The 19,606-nt window shown below is 39.9% G+C and overlaps 1 protein-coding gene across 4 annotated transcripts in view; it reads left to right on the plus strand.

Moving 5' to 3' along the window:
• PIP5K1B (phosphatidylinositol-4-phosphate 5-kinase type 1 beta) overlaps positions 1-19,606 on the plus strand; it is a 159,560-nt gene that overhangs the window by 84,227 nt on the left and 55,727 nt on the right. For all 4 annotated transcript variants that reach the window (XM_088476651.1, XM_088476650.1, XM_088476652.1 and 1 more), the window contains 3 exons: positions 705-822; positions 3,555-3,707; positions 7,151-7,450. In XM_088476651.1, the coding sequence (XP_088332777.1) occupies positions 705-822; positions 3,555-3,707; positions 7,151-7,450 (571 nt within the window). The remainder of the gene's footprint in view (positions 1-704; positions 823-3,554; positions 3,708-7,150; positions 7,451-19,606) is intronic.

Genomic DNA, 19,606 nt, shown 5'->3' on the forward strand with positions numbered 1-19,606 from the left:
TTTGTAAGGACTGTCCCGACTCCAACATGCGTGTGCTCCAACGCTATGGAGATGGGACAGACCTTAGCTTAGTAGGAGCCAGAAGAGAAGGAGGAGTGTGCCGCCGGTAAATATGGGGGTGGGACAATGCGGGGGTAGGGTTGGTGTGGATTGCTGAGAGGGGGGCAAGGACTGAGAGGGGAGGCACGTTACAGAGCAGATCGGTAGAGGGATGGAGTGTGGATGGGTGCGCGTTATAGAGCAAAGAGATTGCGGGCCAGGCATTCAGGGGCCTGGGTCCCTTTACTAGTAAAATATAAAATCATTGACATGCATACATTCTCAAAATAGAAGGAGAAATTAAATTAAGTGTTTGCTATTTAGTTTAAATTGCATGTATAGCAGAGGTTTCCAAACGTGGTCCTCAAGACTACCCCAACAGCTCAGGTTTTAGAGATATCCATGGTTGAGCACAGGTGGTTAAATCAAACTGACTTAGGTACTAATTAGTCACCTGTGTTCAACCATGGATATCTATAAAACCTGAACTGTTGGGGAGCCTTGAGCACGTGTTTCGGAACCTCTGATGGATAGTGATCTGACATTTGGTTATGTTTTGACTTTTATTATTGTTTTATTTTGTTGCAAATTATGTATGATAATAACTAGTTAATATGTTCCAGGCAATTTTTTTTAATACACATAATTTTCCTCCTACGTTTTAGTGAAGGGAGTAATTTAACCCCAGCACACCATTACCCAGACTTCAGATTTAAGACCTATGCTCCGCTAGCATTCCGTTACTTCAGAGAGCTTTTCGGTATCAAACCTGATGATTACCTGGTAAGGACAATATCCACTTCTCGGTCTTCCTACTGGGATTTGTAAAGCTGTTAACTTTGATATACTGATTGTCTGAAACGGGTTTTGGATCATGTAATCATAATCCTGCTCATCTTGGAGCAGGACAATACACAAAATCAAATAACAAGCTGTCTAATGGGCTAATATTGGCAGTCTGCTATGAAACATTTCATGTGGGGCCCACACAGTATCTGAAAGTAGTACATTTGGACAACCATGGAAAATTAGCATATTTATGTTTAAGGTGATGTAATTTGTGGTTATCTAGCGTAATGATGGGCAACCTGATACATGTCAAGGAAGCACAGTAATATATATATATCAAAGAAAGATATAACACATACCTTTAAAATAGATCCAACATGTACTACAAAAGATTCTTCAGATTTCTTCCCTAGCCACTCATATCCTTTATGTTATGACTCGCCAAGGTTCACCGGTTTGCCCTAGTGCGTAATCAGAAGTGATCGGCCATAAATAATGTAATCATAATATGTGCCCAGCTTAAAATGGACCAGGCATCTCCCTGTACATTAATTAGATATCAGAACAAGCCAGATAATATTAAAACATTTTTTTTTTATTCTATCTTTGTTGCATGTTTTCATAATCTTATGGACAGGAATGAAAGATTCATGAGTATTAATAAAAATGTGACCATCCCGTGTGTACAGCAGGAGCAGGCTTTCTGTAACTGCAGGAGCCTGAATTACTTTGTATGATCTCGTGACAAGACAGAAAGGGGGTTTCTCTATGACAGGATGTAACCATAACTCCAGTGTTCAGTCTTCCTGATGTGTGATGATACTCATGCAGGTGGAGACTGGAGTGCAAGTAGTGAACACAGAACTCTTCCTTAATTCAGTTTTTTCTACTTGTTTCCCTCATTCCATTATTGTCCCTGCTTGCCCTATAATTGTGTCCCTTTGAAGTGCACTAAGGTGTCCTTTGTGTTTAGAGAATGTTTTCTTTGTATAATAACAACATGTGGGTGTATATCTCACGATTCTTTCTGAAGACTTCTTTTTTAAGTTGTCATTAAAAAGTGTTTCTTATTCTCACAAATTTTAAGGGAGGAATCCTATTGTTTTCCCGCATCCGATCACCCGTCTAAAGTGACAGGAGATCGCGGGGCTAGATTCAGTTGATTAGATTATCGCGCTGATCGCGCTCGATGAGGTTGGGTTTAGCTACCCCTGACCAAAGTTCTGGGCGTGATCGTAAAAAGTGCTGTTTGGGTGCCCAAATGGGACACTGTTTTGCCATTGCAGCTCCCACCCCCCCGGGGGGCAGCTGATCGCACCCGACAGGAGCAACAATTGAATAGATTCGCCAGACGCGAAGGAGGCTGGAAACAATTGAATTCCGCCCTAAAAGTTCTATTATCCTTATGACATTAATAATTATTGGAAAGTAGTGATAATAATCTCTCCTAGTAAAGTAAAATTTTTGTATGCATACTGACATTTATTGGCAACTTTGCTCTATAAAATAAACATTTAAATGAATGCAAGCTAAATCAAATTCGGGCATAAAGTGTTTAGGGATAGTTAGAGATCTATCAGTGTAATCTTGGTGAGTTATGCTGGGCATCCACTATACAATTATCTGTCAGATATCTGTCCAATCTGGCTGGTTGGAATGAAAACCTGGTAATGTATGGGAGCAAATGACAGTCGATCATATGGTTTTAAACACTGGAAAACTGACAAAAAACAATTGTTCAAATTGGTTAAATTTGTGGGTTTTAAAAAAATTTGTCTGAACGACCATTTTTGTCTGTTTTCCAGTGTTTGTGAGCAAATGGTCGATTGTCATTTGCTCCCATACATTACCAGATATTCATTCCAACCAGCCAGATTGGACAGATATCTAACAGATAATTGTATAGTGTATGCCCAGTTTTAAGGTGGGTACAAACTGCAAAGATATATCTGCAGATCGAGTGATCTACAGATATATCTGTAGATGATGGTCGTTCATATACACTAAGCGACCGTAATCTTGATCGGCCAATATATCTGTCAGTGTGTACCCAGCTATATACAGTCTTTGGTCTGGTATTTCAAAATGGGTTCACAGTTAATTAAGTACGTGATAAACCCGTGTTCTTAATATCAAATATATTTTTGTAACCATTGACTAGTAATTATTTCACAGAATTATACAATTAGTTTTAAATACCCCTGAGGATATTGCTGATTACATTGTAATTGAGAGTGCTTATGAGTTAATTGCTATGTTTATACAGATCATTAATAGGAATTTCTTGTGTGCGCCTCTTCTAACCTTGACCTGGAAACACTCCCCATAGATAAAGTCTGAGCTATATTATACATATTGTTTATCCTGCTCCACAGGAAAACAATACAGTTTCTAGCTAAGCTTTAAGCAATCTAAACAAAGTACGTGTGTCCTTTAGAACATACATTGTACTCACTCAGCTGCAGTTCTTTCGTTTATCACGTCTGCCCATAAAATCACCCGACTCTACTGCAATTAAGTTCAGCTTTATATTTGTAAACATATTTACATAACCTAGATAACAATCAAATACTGATTACCCATCTATAAAACATCATGTCATGAAAGAAATACCAACATAGACGATGTAAAACATATAAGTGAAGCTAGGAGGACATGCCACTCTAATCCATTGTAATTTGCAGTGTGGAACATCCCAATATTTATATTCCTTCCCTTTGTTTCAGTATTCACTCTGCAGCGAACCCTTGATTGAACTGTCTAACCCTGGAGCAAGTGGCTCCATTTTCTTTGTAACCAGTGATGACGAATTTATCATCAAAACCGTTCAGCACAAAGAGGCTGAGTTTCTTCAGAAGCTGCTTCCTGGCTATTATATGGTGAGTCGCCTGAATCCGACAACATACAGCGGGATCTGTGTATTGTAGTATGTACTATGGAGGAATATTTTATTATTTCTTGTGTATATATAGTTAGATTTCCACATAAAATTGCATACTTGTTTTTCTTTTTTTTAATTTAGTTAAATACAGATTGAGTCTCCCATATCCAAATATTCCGAAATACAGATTATTTTTAGCATGACTGAGATAGTGAAACCTTTGCTTTCTGATGGTTCAATGTACACACACTTTGTTTGATGCCCAAAATTATGAAAAATATTGTATAAAATTACCTTCAGGCTGTGTGTATTACTATCATTATTATCATTTATTTATATGGCGCTACAAATGTTCCACAGCGCCTAACAAAGTACATAAACAAATAGGTGACCAGTGACTTACAGAACAATACAATACAATACAGGATGAGGACAAGGATAATATACATTGCTACATTAGCGACCATAACACCCAGATAAGCAGCAGAGCATAAGCAACCAAGTGTTAGGTGCCCTAGTGGTGAGTAAGAAGTAGATGAAAACTAAAGTAGAGAGAAGCACAAGCGGGTGGAGGGTCCTGCTCTTAAGAGCTTACATTCTAAAAGGGAGGGGTAAAACAAACAGGTGTGACACAGATGGGGTAGACGGGGAGGAAGGAAGATGTAGCAGCAAGTTAGGATGAGAGCTGGAAGGCTTTAATGAAGTAGTGGGTTATGAGAGCCCGTTTGAATGACTGTAGAGAGGTGGCGAGTCTGATGGGCAGAGGGAGAGATTTACAAAGGTGGGAAGCAGCAAAATCTTGGAGGCGGGAGTGGGAGGAAGTAATCAGTTGGCATGAAAGGCGGCGTGCATTTGTTGAACGAAGAAGGCGGACAGGAGAGTGAAGGGAGATGAGATCAGAGATGTAAATGGGAGAAGATTGGGTGAGGGCTTTGTAAGTGAGCGTGAGAACCTTGAATTGAGTATAACGTGCATTTTGTGTTTAGGCTTGGGTCCCATCCCCTAGAAATCTCATTATGGTATGCAAATATTCCGAAATACGGAAAATTCCCATATCCAAAATACCCCTGGTCCGAAGCATTTTGAATATGGGAGACTCAACCTGTATCAGAAAAGCAAGGCCTCTAGCTGGCCCCATTCCTGGAGTCATGAAGTGGTAATCTCCAGCCACATTTCCCACATCAGGGCTGGCGCAGAGTTGTGTGTGCTCACACTGCACAGTCTCCGCAGCTGAGCGTGCGCAACTACAGGCTAAACGGATTCGTATGCAACTCGGTCAAATGTCCACATGCAGCTGAAGGGGCGTAACTGGGTGGTAATGGGACGTTCGCATGTAGACTAAGTATATCATGGGTGTGAAGTCTGAAATGCAGGCTATATAGAGTTGTATGTACATATAATTATTTTCAGATGGATCTTTTTCAGCCAAGATAGGTCTAGAGCAAGTGTACACTGATAATGATGATGGCTATGAACGCAAGCATGCAAATAGGGGATTCCCTGCTAATGAGAAACATACTGCTCTGCTTCAGTGCCAGTCTCTTTTTATAAACTTGGATGTGGTTAATTTTACATTGTATACTAAAAAAACACCTATAGCAGCATGAAGGGACAATAACCCCGACATTTTAGCTTTTAACCATGAATTTAAAATACATTGATCAGTGTGATACTGGCATTTTACTGCAGCTCTAAACAGGATATGTTACTTCCATACTCCCACATGTAAAGTACAGTGTCCTGATGGGATCTGACACAGGTCAAAAAGCTGAGGCTAAGTTGCTGTGACAGCACCGGCTCTGCCCCTGATTATGAATCGAGCAACACTGAGCATTTCAGTACTAAGTCTGTCTAGCTGTCAGTCACTGACAGTCCTAACATCCACCTGCTGCAGAGTGAGGTGACAGCATGATAGGCACATATAGTTATGTGGACACACTCCAGCTTCCAGCTATTTCAGATATACAGTTCAGTTCAACTCAGCTTTTGAGACACACTATATTAATATCAAACTTGCACTTGTCTAAATGTCACATGAAGCTGTAGAAACATTTCCTGCATACTTCACAGTGGCAGTGATTGATAGATGCATAGGCGAGCTCCGCATTACATATGGTGGGTATTACAGATGAAAATAAATGTATAGACTAGCAGTGGGTGCATCTTTCAGAAATGATAACAGACCTTTGTTGCATGATCCTCTGACACTATTTTTCTATCCCAGTATTTATCTTTCTATGAAACATATTGCTCTGTTGGACTAAGTTGATTTTCCTGATATGTGTACAATTTTCTTCCATGTTTATGAAGCTTTTCTGATATAACTAGTTGATTGTAAGCATTTCATTTTATATATGAATATATGGACTGTGCTGTTTTGTTTATTACATAGGCCCAAAGAAGCCCACAATCAGTGTTTTGTTATTTGTTTTAATATATTTCTTAATGCAGATGAACCTATTTATGGCCATGAACATTTGTGATACCATATTTATAGGAATGTTCATTCACCATGGCAAAGAGCACAAACTGTAAATATGGCCCTGAATCCAATTTTTAAAAATACACATTGTTTGTGAATACCGTTATTATTAATAGATTTTATTTGAATAGCACCAAAACGTCACACAGTGCAGTTAGAGCATATTTAATCATTCCCATCAGTCCCTGTCCCTTGGAGCTTACAGTAATTTATCCCTACCACATGAGAGCCAGGTTAGTTAGAAATCAATTTAGCTACCACTATGGTTTTTTCAGGATATACTCACCATACGTCTGATGTGCTTTTGACATTTTGAGCTCTAGTCAATTAATATTATTCCTCCAAAAGCAGATCTCAAAAGTACTAATGCACATTATCTAAAGCCATGAACAGCAGTAATGGTACATTATTTACATCCATGACTGACAGTGATGACATGTTATCTGCAGTCATGAACATCAGAGACAGCAGATTATCTTCAGTCATGAACACGATTGATGGGACATTATTTACAGCCATGAACTTCAGTGACAGAACATTACTTACAGATGAACATCTGTAATGGGACATTATGTACAGCTGTGGGCAGCAATGTTGGTTCAAAAGCTATAGATATCCTGTACAGCCTCATAAGAGGTCTAAGGGTCTATTTACTAAGCCTTGGATGGAGATAAAGTGAATGGAGATAAGGTACCAGCCAATCAGCTCCTAACTGTCATCTCACAGGCTGTGTTGGAAAAATGACAGTTATGTGCTGGTTGGCACCTTATCTCCATCAACTTTATCTCCATCCAAGGCTTAGTAAATAGACCCCCTAGTCTTGTGACGGTCATCTAAACTACATAGTATAAAAGACTATATAGGCATATTTAGATTAGTATACTTGAAGTAATATGGGTAAATCTAGTTTTATTTGGTTCCCCTACTAAAATATTTGTCTTTGTTTTGTATGTATTTAGAACTTAAATCAGAATCCCAGGACACTACTGCCCAAATTTTATGGACTATACTGTCTTCAGTCTGGTGGTATAAACATTCGACTTGTGGTAATGAACAATGTTTTGCCGCGTTCAATGAAGATGCATTACAAATATGACCTAAAAGGATCAACGTATAAAAGGAGAGCGTCTCGGAAAGAGCGGGAGAAAACCTGCCCCACATACAAGGACCTGGATTTTCTGCAGGACATGCATGAAGGATTGTATTTTGATCCCGAAACCTACAGCGCATTGATGAAAACACTACAGAGAGATTGTCGTGTAAGTAGAATATTAGCTTGCGTTGTTTATTTATATCTGTTTCTGCAGTCTATCATAGTACAATCCACTACTGTTAAAAAGAAAATTTATAGTTGTATTTAGGCAATTCATAAACTTGTGGCAACATCCAGTTCTTGGATAAGAACGTCCGCAAATCATCCTAACATTAAAGTACAAGAAACACTTGGTCCTCTGAATTAGTTGTAACCTCCTCTGCGAAGTTATCAGACCTGGAAATAGACAAGTTCATGAAAACATCTGAATTTGTGGTAATACAGGTAATACGGGTATTGATTGTATAGATCAGGGGTGGGGAACCTTTTGTCTGCCGAGGGCCATTTTGATATATATAACATTATTTGCGGGCCCGGTACAGGCCACGCTTCCTCCATGTGACATCATACGGGGTGGGGGCCACAATCGCCAGTGATTACAGCAATGCTCAGGATGCGCCGGGGAGCTGTAAGGCAGCGGTGTGACCGTCTGTAGCATCCTAAGGACGCTCCAGGCTGCATAGATTCTGGTTGCAGGGTGACATTCTAGGCATCCTGCTAGCCAGATGAGGTTAGCAGAAAAAAGCTTATAGGGCCAGACCAAATGATTCCGAGGCCTTATACAGCCCCCAGGCCTGAGGTTCCCCATCCCTGATATAGATGCTAAAGTAACATAATATGGCTATAAGGGTGGTTGCCTGTGTAATGTGTGAGGAACCTGTACTCATGAGAATGTAAATCTGATTAAACGAATATATAAAAATGTGGAATATAAAATCTGAAACAGTGGAAACAAGTCTGAGAAATCAGCAGTTTTTTTTAATGAAAGCAATCACAATTTTATTACAGATTCAACTAGAATACAGTGGTCAAGTGGCATATATCTGAATTACAAAATAATTTGAAGGGGTTTATCCTAAAATTATGTTGCTTATTTATAAAACAAAAAAAACAAAACGCATTTAATAATTAGGTGCGTGGCTAATAGAAGGGCTGCGAGAAAGAAACCTGCATATCGAAGAACCCACCATCCCATTCCCGGTTACTCACCTCAGTACGCCCGTGGGCCGTTTAGTGATTGCCGCTAATCTAAAAGAACTCACAGTACAAACCCCATTATTATAATGCAGTAAATGTAACACAAGGAGGTCCTTCAGTTCTAAATCCTACAGTATGTGGAGCTTATGTTGAGTCATGCTTACACCCATTTGCTTACTGTAATATATACAAATTTCTACCACACAAGTATACAAAAAAACAGTACTCATACCCCAGATACTTGTATTTCCTTATGCTTAGATCAGAGGAATGGGGGAGGGAGGTGCAAATACATACATGATGGTGATGGTCACTATCACTAGTGAGTCACTTCTGATTCTTTCTTCAATGCTTGTGCCTATATTAAATGATTTTGTGGGAGTATTTTAAGATTAAGGGGTCTATTTACTAAGCAGTGTTAGGAGAAGTGAAAAGTGAAGAGTGAAAAGTGATAATGTGCCAGCCAATCAGCTCCCAACTGTCATTTTTCAAACACAGCCTGAGAGATGGCAGTTAGGAGCTGATTGGCTGGCACCTTATCACTTTTCACTTCTCCTAACACTGCTTAATAAATAGACCCCTAATTTTTCAATTGTAAATGAGAAGGAAGATTATATCTGCTGTACTATACAGTTATTTTTTTTTCTACCTACAGCAGACCTGACAGTGAATGTAAAACAGTGTCTTGTGGTAGGCTATAAAGTGGTGTGATAGAAGAGCACATTCATGAATGCAGCTGGATCACTTTTGTTGCTACAACGTAACAGGTTAATAGTATTTTAAATAAGTTTGAAACGCAAAAAAAATAATAATACATTTCAAAAGTAAACCTTTAATGCTGGGTACACACCTGACAGATACATCTGCAGATCGAGTAACCTGATACACACTGACCAACCATCATCTGGTTGGTCAGTGTGTATCCATGGGTACCGCTGGCCGAGGGACGCGTCGCAGGGCCCCTACCCGCGCCCTCTGCTGCAGCTGACTGCCTGTAAACACAGCAAGATGCCCCAATATACCTGCAGATATATTGGGCATCGGCTGTGCAGCACAGCCGACGCCATATGTCTGTGATTGACGTCATTCACAGACATATCGCTGGGACACAGTGGCAGATGTACACAAGATATATCTGCCAGTGTGTACCCAGAATTAGAGGCGTGGTATCATACAAAGTTTGACATATAAAGTTACATTAATTGAAATTTAGAAACTTTTTTCAAAATAAATCAAAACATATGTTGTAAATATGTATTGTTTTAACTAAATCTCTCCAAATACAGTATTGAAAATTATTAACACGTCCAGTCTATAAAAAAAAAAGAAAATGGAAAAAAACATTATCGCATTCATTTTTGCCTAGGAGCTGCTGCTTTCCATGGCTGTGTGGAGCCAGCATGCTAGTAATGCAGTACATTGTATGCCAAGAAGACAAGTATAAAGGAAAAAGTAATTCAATGTTTACACAAATACTGATCTAAATATCATCCGAGTGCAAATTGTAATTGTTAATGGCAACACTTGACACACACATGCATAGGAAGGTTTAATAATCATTTTATGTACTTAATATATTAGTTAAGGTGAGGCAATTATTCAAAGAAGGTGAAATCCAGAAGAGATTGTTTAACATTATCTAAGGGCCTGGTTCAGATTTGGGAAAAGGGGACTGATTCACTACGATCCGCTATTGCGATCGCAGCTGCGATTATGCACGCAGACCAGCTGCGAAAATTTGAAAATACTAATATTTGCAATCACACAGCCAGCATAGAGACGCCAACTACCGCTTTTGCATATCCATAAGGTCTCGCAGACCTGCGTATACATCGGTACCAACAGCCCCTCGCGCACAAATACAACAAGTCTGACTTATTTTCAGAAATTCCATGCCTGGAGACGGCAGTGTAGTTCACTGACAGAAGGTATAGAAAGAGCGCTACTTGTAGTGTACTGTATATGCAGCAAACATCAGCGGCAGCTGAACTCACCAGCAAGGATTCTCTTGGTGCTGGTAACATCTGGGTCGGGAATCGGTGGCTGTGTTTAGGGCTGCCACCAGAAATTGTGGGATAGATAGCGCCATGTGTAAGGTGTCTAACTGCCATTTATGACAGTATTTTGAAATGTGTGTTAAAAAATAAAAGAGGATATGCCTGAAGTTGCTTGGGTAGGTGGCCAGATGGACGGGAGTCGGCCATGGAGGAGATAGGGGCGGCCAGTAGATGCTGGGGATAAAAGAAGAGGAAGCTACAAGTGGGAATCATTATATACAGAATATTGACAGGCCCAAACTGTTCCCCCTGCCCTGTGGTGCCCTGTGTCGTGGCACATATTGCACCACCCTAGTTACAGCCCTGCCAAAGTGCACAATTACTTGCTCTTTCATACTCTATTCCCACAGCTTAATCAGGCCTTCATAGTGAATGAAAAATCATAGCAGAAATGAAATAGAATAACCTTGAATAATCTTTTTCTGCATGGCTGATATTATTGAAAAACTATTATAGCACCCTATTTTTGGTATTTGTATTTTGCCGTGTTATAATGAGTTGTTTTCTGCATATGTTGTGGGTTATACAGAGACAGTGGTAACTGTTAGGCTTGTTTATCACATTAGTTTCTCAGCCTCCATTTCTCCATCTGTTAGGGTTATACTGTATTCATGGCATATCTTCTGTATGGGCCCACGCCATATACAAATCATAGGCTCTTTTCTGCTTTTATCCATTGGTTTTGACTATAGAATAGATAGGAAATGCCAGAAATAGTCAACCTGCCAAAACAGTATGGGGGCGATTCAATTATTTGATCCTCCCGTAGCTCTCATCTGAACTGCCTGTCAGCTATTTGATTGTTTTGCGCGACCACTCCCAGGGCTGCACTTATCGCGGATTTCTGCTTGCACGCTCCTGAAGTGTGAGCAGGATTCCGTGTAAAGTAGGGCTTTGGGCTGTGACGCGAGTGTCGGCCTTACCGCAACTGCAACTCGCCTGGCACTTGGCACAGAATAGGATTCTTAATGTGGCTAATCCCGTGGATTCTTGTGTGAGAAAGGGGCTGGTCACGCATACAGTTGAGCTCCTTTAGAAGGGAACTACGGGAGGTACAAACGATTGTCCTCTAATAGTCTAGTGATTAGTTCTAATTGTGCAATGCACTAATACAAATTTAAAATATACATAACACTAATGTGTAGATAAATACATACATTTGGGAAAAAATGATAGCCACAATAAAATTAATATATTTTATGATGATTGGGATTGGAGGAGCAGCACAAGGTTAGGCATGGCGTTGTGGGCAGTTGCCAGGATGAAAGCATTATTTTCCCATTTTTCAACATTTTTTCCCCCCTAAATTATGATTAATAAAACTCAGCATACGTTAGCCTCCAGGGCGTAACTAGGTATTTGAAGGCCCCATAGCAAAAGTTTGTAAGGGCATACAACCCAATTGTGAAAACTGTATATAACACATGTAACTTTGACAAGGAAGATGGGTCCCCCTAAGCTCTTGGCCCCATAGCAGCCGCACCCCTTGCACCTATGGTAGTTATGCCCATGCCTCCACTGGCACCAGGCAGATCTTAAACAAGTGGGGGCCTGGCATATGCCAAAAACACATACATCCCAGAAGCAGAAAAAATTATGCTAGAGAGATCAGTGAACCAACTGGGAAGGACGTCTAGTTACAAAATCACCCATTGTACCTATCTGCAAGGAATGATTTAGTAATAAAAAACAATGTCTGCAGATGAGGATTTACCCCACAACAACATAGAAATCTTCATAATGAGATGCTCTTTTATGTATTGTTGTTCCATTGTATTTTTTACCCATATACAGCACTGCAGATACCTTTTGGTACCCTATAAATAAAAGCTAATAATAATAAGCCATGTAAATAACTAAACTATTACACTGTGATATCACACTACCAACACTGTCAGAGGAGCTTGGACATTAGATGCGTCCATCTGGCCTAACCAAATTCACGCACTTAGTCAGAGACCCACAGGAGGACAATATGTTTAAATGCAAGTTTAATGGAGTGTAGTTCTTACAGATGCATTTCCCATATGTGCTATGATTTATCAGTTATCAGAGCTAAGTGAATAAGACCTCACAAACATTTGGTGCACACCTAGGAATAAGGCTGAGACATCCTGCAGGAATTCTGTTTGAGGATAATATATGGGGACTATACTTAAAAACCAGACCCTCTAATCTACAAAATGCTCTGCTCCCTGCTATTGCAGTTATCTGTGGTAAATTCATTATATATTGTCTGTTTATAATCTTTAATTAGTTCAGCCCAGCTAACCACAAGAGTAAATGAAGTGGAGATCTGGGAGCAAGCAATGTGTGTATATTTACTACATAACCCTTGGTACACGTATGACAGAAACAAATGTGATATTTATGTCCCTGTGTGGCTCAGACCAACAAATACATACATTAAAATATAATAGGCCATTGAGATTAGACTCGTGTGTGCCAAGCTTATTGTTCTTAGTAAAAATGCTTCTCATTGTTTGCCCTCAGCACAGACAGAGTAACTGATGCTGTCTCATGTGGATAGGTTCTAATGGTGATCTCATGTCCAGCTGGGTAGACTGGGGAGATAACATCCAGTCTCACAGTCAGGGCTTTGTGACATACAAATGTAGCCATTTTCACTACTCTACATAAGAGTTTTATTAAAGGAATTTCATATTCATAATGTATTTATCACACAAGTGATTATCACAAATTAAAATACATAAAACCTAATCTAACACTTTTGTTGCATGATGTACCATGTGCTATGTTGCTTACCAAAGAAGAAAGATGGAAATTATACAAATTGTCATGAATAAACAATGTACAAAATATCTGTTGAAGTCAAGATACAATTTGTAATTATTTATGCTTGTGCATTGGCAACATAGACATGGAGGGGGGGTTATTTATTACTAAATGATAATAAAAAATGTGGCACATATAATGTTATTTGAAAATAAATAATTTATATGTGCATAGACTCATTTTACTTCTAAACAGGAACAAAATGTTGGAGGAGCTAATCTTAGGTGTGCGGCATAACTTCTAGTTATAAACTTTACTTACATTACAGTGTACTGCCTCATAACTTGTCTGTGAAGCCTTAGGATTTTGGTTCTACGTGGTACGCACCAAACGGGGTATAGTTGTGATACTATGAGAGGTGGTAGTTTGGTAGTGTTCAATATGGTTCTTTAGCACTGTTTGTACAGCGCGTAGCATGCAATAATGTATACAGAGGAGTTGGCACTGTTTTTATAGTGTGTAGCATGCAGTATGGTACATAGAAGTGTTGCCACTGTTTGCATAGAGTGTAGAATGCAGTAAGGCATATGGCGATGTTGGCACTGTTTGTACAGTGCATAGCATGCAATAAGGTACACGGAGGTGTTGGCACTGTTTTTATAGAGTGTAGCATGCAATAAGGTGCACGGAGATGTTGGCACTGTTTGTATAGCACATAGCTTACAAAAGGGTACACAGGTTTGCACTGTGGGAACAGCATATAGCGTGCAGTGCATTGAGAGGCATAGTGGTGCTGGCACTGTGAGAACAGTACATAGCATGCAATGAGAGGCACGGATGTTCTGGCACTGTGAGAACAGTGCATATCATTCAATGAGAGGCATAGAGGTGCTGGCACTGTGAGAACAGTGCATAGAATGCAATGAGAGGCACGGATGTGTTGGCACTATGGGAACAGCGTGTAGCATGCAATGGGAGGCACGGATGTGTTGGCACTGTGGGAACAGTGTGTAGCATGCAATGAGAGGCACAGATGTGTTGGCACTGTGGGAACAGTGGAATCAAAAAAAGAAAGGAAAATAAAACTCTTTTGGCTGGGGGCACAAACTTAATGTATACTATTAAAACAAAGTTTATTACATAATCTTCAATTTACGTACATAAAAGACATAACACCATATATAGACAGACAAATTACACAAAGATTGTATATTTAAGTATCACACTGTTAATTAAACTATTGTTGGACAAATGTATCGTGTTCTGGTCACTTAGTAGTCATCTAAAATGCTTATTGTGATCCAGAATATGACATATTCTGGATTACAATAAGCATTTTAGATGACTACTAAGTGACCAGAACACGATACATTTGTCCAACATATTCTGGATCACAATAAGCATTTTAGATGACTACTAAGTGACCAGAACACGATACATTTGTCCAACAATAGTTTAATTAACAGTGTGATACTTAAATATACAACCATTGTGTAATTTGTCTGTCTATATATGGTGTTATGTCTTTTATGTACGTAAATTGAAGATTATGTAATAAACTTTGTTTTAATAGATTACATTAAGTTTGTGCCCCCAGCCAAAAGAGTTTTCTTTTCCTTTCTTTTTTTGATTCCATTGTATCTTAACTCTAGGGGAGCACCGCCAATCGTGTATATATAAGTTGATGGCATTAGAATTAGTGACATTTCCAACTACAATTTGAGATTGATCACTCACTGCCACACAACTGTAAACATTTGGCAATACTAATTTGAATTTCTCAGCCTGTGCGGGGACACGCTTCTCGTTTCTTGAATACTGTGGGAACAGCGTGTAGCATTCAATGAGAGGCACGGATGTGTTGGCACTGTGGGAACAGCGTGTAGCATTCAATGAGAGGCACGGATGTGTTGGCACTGTGGGAACAGCGTGTAGCATGCAATGAGAGGCACGGATGTGTTGGCACTGTGGGAACAGCGTGTAGCATGCAATGAGAGGCATAGAGGTGCTGGCACTGTGAGAACAGTACATAGCATGCAGTGAGAGGCGTAGAGGTGCTGGCACTGTGAGAACAGTGCATAGCATGCAGTGAGAGGCATAGAGGTGCTGGCACTGTGAGAACAGTACATAGCATGCAATGAGGCATAGAGGTGCTGGCACTGTGAGAACAGTGCATAGTATGCAATGAGAGGCATAAAGGTGCTGGCACTGTGAGAACAGTACATAGCATGCAATGAGAGGCACAGAGGTGCTGGCACTGTCAGAACAGTGCATAGCATGCAATGAGAGGCATAGAGGTGCTGGCACTGTGGGAACAGCGCGTAGCATGCAATGGGAGGCATGGATGTGTTGGCACTGTGGGAACAGCGTGTAGCATGCAATGAGAGGCACAGATGTGTTGGCACTATGGGAACAGCGTGTAGCATGCAATGGGAGGCACGGATGTGTTGGCACTGTGGGAACAGTGTGTAGCATGCAATGAGAGGCATAGAGGTGCTGGCACTGTGGGAACAGCGTGTAGCATGCAATTAGAGGCACGGATGTGTTGGCACTGTGGGAACAGCGGGTAGCATGTAATGAGAGGTACAGATGTGTTAGCAATGTGGGAACAGTGTGTAGCATGCAATGAGAGGCATAGATGTGTTGGCACTGTGGGAACAGGGCATATCATGCAATGGGAAACACGGAGTAAATGCAATAATCCTGTAGCTAAAAACCAGACAACGATTGTATCAGAGTATACACATGCACATAGCTCATAAATGCAAACAGGGTGAAATAGACACAACCAAATACACACGGATGATAAATATGCGGATGTTGGTTGATTTATATCAATTTTAAATCGCTCTGAATCGAACTTTAGTAAATTTTCCCTCAAGATCCCCACCGGACTTCATCAGTGATCCCCGCAAGAGGATATGGACTTTGGGCCTGATTCAGAGATGTATGCAATGCCGATATATTTACGCAGATTGAGCAATTGTTTGTCATTGCCCGTATGTGTAAACCGCACTGTGCACATGCAGCAATTGAATTGCGATTACACTTGCATAGAGGATTCACTCGCAAAGTGAGTGACAGGCAGCGTTTTGGGGAGTTAAGGTGGGTGGTCAGGAAAATGGAGGTGTGTCGAATTGTTCAAATGTCGTTTTCAGGGTGCACATATATTAGCACTGCTTTCTTGCTCACAGCAGGAGAGCCCTCTGTGTGTTTGGAGATCCGCTGTGGTTGTGGCATGTTAGACTACTTAGAAGGCTGATGGCCGCCTGATCTGTGTTCAGTGTTGCTGATGTTTCCAGTTTTGTGCATTAGTGGCAACGTGAGATGCTTTCAGTGGGCGTCTCTATGCACTAAACGGCAAGTGAGTCATTAGCATATTTTTGCAATTGTGAGTTGAGAGATACCGCCGTTTCTATTGCTATAGTGTACATCTCTGAATCAGGCCCTTTTAATCAGTCAGAACCCAGGTTGTGGCCCAGTGTAGAGGAAAGAAAGCAAATTGTGGAAGGACTAGCCAGCCACAAATAGACTCTTTAATGAGAGCACACAAAATAGCTGCACCTAACCTTTAAGCTGAGGTAGCAATAGACCAGGTTTCCTGTTCATGACACTAGGTGACACTGTTATTTTGTGGTGTGCACACAACTGTAATGTAAAACTTAACTTTCATCACAATTTCCTTCTCCTTTTAGCTTATATTTACAAAGAACACCTTGTATCGCGTTAAATTATATAATATAATATTATAAACATGTATTATAATTTTACCATGGATAGTAGTGTTTCACACATTGCATTAATTCTAAAGTCACATTGCTGACCCCATGGCACAAGGCTCTGCACATTGCCTGGGCTCGTGAACAAAACCATTGATGCAAGATGACTGCAAATGTGTAGATTGGTTCAACAAGCCAAGGTTCCACATGTTTTGGGTAGGTGGATGATTACACATGTGGAGAAAACCACTTGAGTTAATGGAACCCTGCATAAGGGACAGTCCAGTGCAGCGGTGGCTCTGTTATGGTATGGGGTATTTTCAGCTGGCATGCATTACGGCCCCTGTTACTTCTGCAGACATCACTGACTGGTGGACACTATGTAACTATCCTTGCAGATCATTTTCATGTGCTTACTCAGAGGGAAGCATGCTCTTTCAATTCGACAATGCGCCAACGCACAGGTCCATAGCCACCAGATTATGGCAGGAGGAGCATTCCTCTGAGTTTGGCATCATGAGTTTGCCAGATTTTCATCCAATCAAACTCATGTGGGATGCAGTTCAACATGCATCAGTCATGTCTCACTTTTTATGGCACATGTATGTACTTCAAAGAGCAAGCCAAGTTAAACATTCAATAAGAATTTATTGCAACTTGCTCTCGTCCACTCCTCTATAGCAGGTCGCCATGTTAAGAGAGAGGGTCTTATTTGTTTTGACTTTAGAAAAATTGCAGGTTTAAATCTAGCGACTTAATCGTTGAAATCTGACCACTCGCCTCAGCTCACAGGCTATTAAATGTTGCCCCCAGTGTTTTTAAACACTATATGGACTTGCACTGTTACTCAGTAATAAATAACCTATTATCAGTCAAGTATTTTTATAGTATGAATTGTTTAGCATATTGTTTATGCAATCACTTTACCATGTGACATATTAGGACAGTGAGCTGTATCAGTCAGCAAATTTACAAGTATTTTAGCATTAATTATATTAAGTGGGTTTATTTTAAGGTACTAAGATGTCTTATGGTATGGGTTTTCCGTTGAAGCCCATAGCATCGTGGCTCATGTCGTTTTCTTACTAACAGTAACGAGCTACTTACCAAATAAAATATTATATATGCTGTAAATCATAGAAAAGATTAGTGCTTGTTTTAAAAGATTAACAGATGTATATTTAGATGTTGCTTTATACTTATGGGATTACTGAATACATTTATATGTGGAGCTCCTCTTTACTTACAATAATCCACTTTTTTTTTTAATCAAATCTTTTAATGTGTGATCATTGGCATATGACTGTTGATGTAGTCAATTAAATCAAATGAAAACATACTGAATTGTACTTTATCAGTACAGATCACATTGGACAGTGGGAGGCTCACATAGGTCTACCCAGCAAACAGACATTTAATTTCCTTTCAAAGCAGTCAGATATGAGTATTCTGATTTTCCTTCACCCAAACTGACCTGAGCTCAGTCAGATTGATTCCTGAATTTAATCTGTGTCTGGTTTTTCATTATATGTTTGCGGGGACAAAACTTGTATTAAATATTCTGTTTAGCACAAACGGTGACACTACTAGGCATTACATAGAGTTTGTGGCATGGGAAAGACCTACTGATAGCTCTGTGCACCCTGCTTTCAGGGACAGCCTATGGTTGTGAACACTAACCAGCTGTAAAGTACTATTTATAACCTTTTATTTGGGGCATGTAATTTTCATTATATAATCTTATTCAGCATTCTGTGCTTTCAGTTTCTTTTTAAATCAGACTATTTAAAATTCAATATAAACAAATTATGATCAAGTCCAAGAGACAATTCATCCATTCTAATTATTTTCATAGTCTAATGCAGTGTTAGGTATCCTATGGCTCTTCATCTACAACTTGCAGGACATGGTGGAGGCTGTTTTTACATAACATCTGGATAGGTTGCATATCTTTATCATAGATCTAACCACACATGCAGTTTGCCCAAGTAATTTTTTAAATAAATTGATTTCATATTATGTAGTCTATAGCCAAACAATTCACCATTAGATATCAAATAGGATAATTAAAATGCTTTGCAAAATTTGCTGACAAAGCTCATTCATTAGTGAGAAAATCATTTGAAGAATGAAGTTTAAAATCTATCTACCAGTAAATACACTAATATTTATACCATGGAACATTGAAAAGAGAAAATAGATAAAGCACATTCTACATGGGGTGGGTACGGGATGCCGGCTCTCAGGATCCAGGCGGTCAGAATCTCGACGCCGGCATCTTGACCAGGTTACAATCCCGATGGCTCTAGGTAAGTAACCCTAACCCCTTACCCTAACCCTCCCTCCCCGGTGCCTAAACATAACCTCCCCCCTAGTGCCTAAAGCTAACCTCCCCTAACCGTTCCCGCAGGTTGTTGGTCGAATCTTCAGATGTTTTGTACATGCAAGAAGATCTGTCAATCTCATTAACAATTCCCCTCTAATCATGCAGTGTGTATGCACTACCGAACGATGAATGATATGTCGTTTATACCTGCACAATGCGGCCATCACTGGACATGCATTCCCACTCCCCTCCCATACCTGCTTCAGACACAGATCAGTGAGATCCAT

This window comes from Taudactylus pleione, unplaced genomic scaffold (assembly GCF_031769625.1).
Source record: "Taudactylus pleione unplaced genomic scaffold, aTauple2 ptg000190l, whole genome shotgun sequence".
In the NCBI taxonomy this organism is placed as follows: domain Eukaryota; kingdom Metazoa; phylum Chordata; class Amphibia; order Anura; family Myobatrachidae; genus Taudactylus; species Taudactylus pleione.